General features: G+C 50.4%; 1 protein-coding gene across 1 annotated transcript; it reads left to right on the top strand.

Moving 5' to 3' along the window:
- Positions 1–879: 879 nt before the first annotated feature.
- Positions 880–2,070, top strand: LOC138568876 (protein argonaute-2-like). Its single transcript, XM_069646657.1, has one exon. The coding sequence runs from the start codon at positions 880–882 to the stop codon at positions 2,068–2,070; it is 1,191 nt and encodes a 396-aa protein (XP_069502758.1).
- Positions 2,071–4,838: the final 2,768 nt, after the last annotated feature.

Here is a 4,838-nt window from a genome sequence, read left to right as displayed (position 1 = left end):
ACATGAGCAAGCGCTGGAAGACAGGAGGCTGCAGGCTGCTGGACATGGGCAAGCTGTGGTAGACAGTGAGGCTGCAGGACATGAGCAAGCCATGGAAGAGAGTGAGGCTGTTGGACATGAGCAAGCCATGGTAGACAGTGAGGCTGCAGGACATGAGCAGGCACTGGGAGACAGTGATGCTGCAGGACGTGAGCAGGCACTGGAAGACAGTGAGGCTGCTGGATGTGGGCAAGCACTGGAAGACAGTGAGGCTGCTTGACATGAGCAAGCACTGGAAGACAGTAACATGAGCAATCACTGGAAGACAGTGAGGCTGCTGGCTGCTGGACATGGGCAAGCGGTGGAAGACAGTGAGGCTGCTGGATGTGGGCAAGCACTGGAATGCAGTAAGGCTGCTAGACATGAGCAAGCACTGGAAGACAGTGGGGCTGCAGGACGTGGGCAAGCGGTGGAAGACAGTGAGGCTGCTAAACATGAGCAAGCCATGGAAGAGAGTGAGGCTGCTGGATGTGGGCAAGCACTGGAAGACAGTGAGGCTGCCAGATGTGGGCAAGCACTGGAACACAGTGAGACTGATGGATGTGGGCAAGCACTGGCAGACAGTGAAGCTGCTGGACATGAGCAAGCACTGGGAGACAGTGAGGCTGCAGGACATGAGCAGGCACTGGAAGACAGTGAGGCTGCTGGATGTGGGGAAGCACTGGAAGACAGTGAGGATGCTGGAGGTGTAAAGCACTGGAAGACAGTGATGCTACTGGACATGAGCAAACCCTGGACGACAGTGAGGCTGCAGGACATTAGCAGGCACTGAAAGACATTGAGGTTGCTGTAAATGAGCAAGCACTGGAAGACAGTGAGGCTGCTGGACATGGGCAAGCCATGGAAGACAGTGAGGCTGCTGGTCATGAGCAAGCACTGGAAGGCAGTGAGGGTGCTGCACATGAACAAGCACTGGAAGACAGTGATGCTGCTAGACATGAGCAAGCACTGGAAGACAGTGGGGCTGCAGGACATGGGCAAGCCATGGAAGACAGTGAGGCTGCTGGTCATGAGCAAGCACTGGAAGGCAGTGAGGGTGCTGCACATGAACAAGCACTGGAAGACAGTGATGCTGCTAGACATGAGCAAGCACTGGAAGACAGTGGGGCTGCAGGACATGGGCAAGCCATGGAAGACAGTGAGGCTGCTGGTCATGAGCAAGCACTGGAAGGCAGTGAGGGTGCTGCACATGAACAAGCACTGGAAGACAGTGGGGCTGCAGGACATGGGCAAGCGGTGGAAGACAGTGAGGCTGCTGTAAATGAGCAAGCACTGGAAGACAGTGAGGCTGCTGGACATGAGCAAGCACTGGAAGACAGTGGGGCTGCAGGACATGAGCAGGCACTGGAAGACAGTGAGGCTGCTGGACATGGGCAAGCACTGGAAGACAGTGATGCTGCTGGACATGAGCAAGCCCTGGAAGACAGTGAGGCTGCAGGACATGAGCAGGCACTGGAAGACAGTGGGGCTGCAGGACATGGGCAAGCCATGGAAGACAGTGAGGCTGCTGGTCATGAGCAAGCACTGGAAGGCAGTGGGGCTGCTGGTCATGAGCAAGCACTGGAAGGCAGTGAGGGTGCTGGACATGAGCAAGCACTGGAAGACAGTGGGGCTGCAGGACATGGGCAAGCCATGGAAGACAGTGAGGCTGCTGGACATGAACAAGCACTGGAAGACAGTGGGGCTGCAGGACATGGGCAAGCGCTGGAAGACAGGAGGCTGCAGGCTGCTGGACATGGGCAAGCCATGGAAGACAGTGAGGCTGCTGGACATGAACAAGCACTGGAAGACAGTGAGGCTGCTGGACATGAGCAAGCACTGGAAGACAGTGAGGCTGCAGGACATGGGCAAGCCATGGAAGACAGTGAGGCTGCTGGTCATGAGCAAGCACTGGAAGGCAGTGAGGCTAGTGGACATGGGCAAGCACTGGAAGACAGTGGGGCTGCAGGACATGAGCAAGCCCTGGAAGGCAGGAAGTGTGTTTATTTATTTAGTCATTTCATGACAAAATGCCCCATATGGATATACTAGACGTTCACATAAGGCTACTGTGGACTTTGCCAAGAGCATCCACAAGGTGAGGAACACAAGTGACCCTTTGAATACCAGGCTTCGGCGAGAACAGGACACGAGCTGCAAAGGTGCCATGCGACATCATCTGCGTATATGTAAAAGAAGGACCTGCATTTACAGGAAGGTTGGTGAGTGCTACTTTATAACAAAGTGAGCTTTTCAAACAACTTGAACACGATGCAAATGTGTTTAAAGGTGCATGAATCACAGCTGAAGGTAGAGGTCCGCCTTCCCCTTCCACAGCTGCAAAAACATACCCCTGCAAGGGGTTTACCGAGGCCTGTGTCAGTCTCTGATAGTAAATGGAATCCGAAAGCTAATTCTGCTCTTCAACAAGCGTCTCCAGGCATGTCAGAAATCTGAATAATTCAAGATTTCTACAGATAAGGTACAATGATAAGAAATCACTCTCACCCCCTTCTAGCACGAGGGAAACCGTGGTTACATCAGCGGGGCCCGAGGGGAATTCCTTCCACTGTCTGAGGAGTAAGTTCATCCCAAAAGCAGGCCTTTCAGAAAGGCTTTCATAACAGACAGCAGCTCAGGACCATCTAAGCTGCTAGCACCCAGGGCTGGCCAGAGAGAGCAGCGCTACCAAATAGAAACTTTCAGTCCAGACAGCATTCCAGGCCACACGCAGCACAGCTTCACAATCTGTCAGTTGCATGCCTAGCACCACCCCACCCACGCGCGCCTAAAGAAAACATAACATCCTCACGTCTTGCATGACGTCAATGCATCCTCACGTCTTGCACGACGTCAATGCGTCATCACGTCGTGCAGAGCAAGGAGTCGGATACACGCCGCTGAGTACAAGGTAGCCACATTGAACTTACATCATACTTGCCAACATTCTGTGACTAAAAAGATGTAGGAATTTTCAAGTTTCAAAAATAATAATTCGCATAACAGTGGGCCTCATTCTGAGTATGGAGGTAGTCATGGCGCTATTTGCGCCATGACTACCTCCCATACCGGTACCGACTCCGCCCTGGTTGAATGGGGACTTACCGGTCTAGTCCGAGGGACTGGTAAATCCCCATTGAAAAATCCATTCCCCATTCCCATTTGAGCCCCCATAGGGCTCAATGGGAATGGGGAAGTAGCTAATAACGGTACCGCAAATTGCGGTACCGTTATTAGCTGCAAAGTTCTTTAACGGGTCCAGTCCACAACGCGTTAAGGGAGGAACCCGCTAAGGGACCTTGGAATAGGGCGCAAAGGGTTTACCGGCACCAGTGTCCTTAACGGTGCCTGGTATCCCTTTGCGCCCTGCTCGGAATGATGCCCATACATTGTTGGCACTATTGAAGCATTCTAAAACACACAACCCCTCAAACAGCACAACATGGAAAGACGTTCAAATGTTAAAAATGTATAATTCCTAATGGTAAGTTAACACCAATTTGAATTACCTAACTTCACAGAAGGTAATCACACAGGGCTGGTAGGCAGATTTGCCACTGCTCTGTAGCAGCAGCCTGGGCAATAGATATGTATTCCAGCAGTGCCAGTTGAACACTGAATGACATGGAGACTGATACCCCTGTCAGTCTGATAGGCAGATGCCGTGTGATGGTGGTACACTCTGCCACATGCCTTCACTGGTGGTTCACTGAAAGGGTTGCACTGCCAAGAGTGCAGGGCAGAGTCACGTAGCTGCATGCTTGCCAACCCTACCGATTTAGGTGGTAGGATACTGCTTTTTATGCACTCCTACCGCCTACCGATTACATCCACAGATCCTACAGCTATTTATAGTCTGTGAGGCTGAGGGGCAGATGTATGGGGCTCTGATGAGCTGAGCTGCAGCAGCCATGGTATTCACTCTTTTTTACTGTGGGGTTTGGGGGCCTAATCAATTTGATAGATGAGGCACATGAGCTAGCATGCTGTGGCAGACATGAGGTCATCAGGCAAGAGTGTGAAGCCAGGCAGCCCTTGTCTCAGCTACTTGCCTGAACTCTGCTCTTCGTGTGTTTCAAACGTGCTTCCCATCTGCTTACACATGACAGTGTAACGCACTGTCTGCCATGTCTCCGTGACTCTTCTGCAAGGTCAGTCTGGTCATTTTGGTGTGAAACTTGGTGACTTATTTTTGATGTTACTGTAGGGGGCTAGTTCTTCCATGCTTGCATGTATTTGCTGGATCGTCTGGGAGATTGTGATCATTGCACACGTCACCAACTGTACATGATTTATAAAGACTGAGTGTGGCAAGTCGGTAATTTGGTATACACTCCGAATTGCATTACTAATGCATTTCAAATTGCACATGCATAGTAGTCTGCTGAATAGCAGAATCCTAAAGCCCACCAAGGCTGGAAACACATATCAGCTCAGCCACTGGCCATTTATCTCATCCTAGCTCACTACTTCATTTACACCTTTGGACATTAAAAATATACAGCTCTAGTTTTACTTTCTCTAAACCCTTGCAGGTCATTGTGCATTCCTGTTCAGATTATACATGTTGTACTACAAGTACCAGGATGCAACATGATAGGAGTCTAAAAGCAATGATTTCATTATCATTTTAAACCGGACATCGCACAAGTTGAGATCGCCTTAAACAGTCCTATAGGTCGTACTAAGGTAAAGCAGAGTTAACAGCATGATCCATTCCAGTCTATAGGTGTTTATCCAGTCCTGTTTTTTTTTTTTTTTTTTTACATTGTGGGACTTTTAATCTGAATTGTATAATAGGAAAAGTAAAACTACAAGTC

The sequence above is a fragment of the Ambystoma mexicanum genome, chromosome 2q, assembly GCF_040938575.1.
Source record: "Ambystoma mexicanum isolate Mex_15411 chromosome 2q, UKY_AmexF1_1, whole genome shotgun sequence".
In the NCBI taxonomy this organism is placed as follows: domain Eukaryota; kingdom Metazoa; phylum Chordata; class Amphibia; order Caudata; family Ambystomatidae; genus Ambystoma; species Ambystoma mexicanum.
The sequence above is the reverse complement of the archived record's forward strand: the minus strand, read 5'-3'. Positions and strand labels throughout refer to the sequence as shown.

Excerpts from the sequence above, each read along its gene's own strand:
- LOC138568876 (XM_069646657.1), top strand. The coding sequence starts at position 880 with ATGGAAGACAGTGAGGCTGCTGGTCATGAGCAAGCACTGGAAGGCAGT.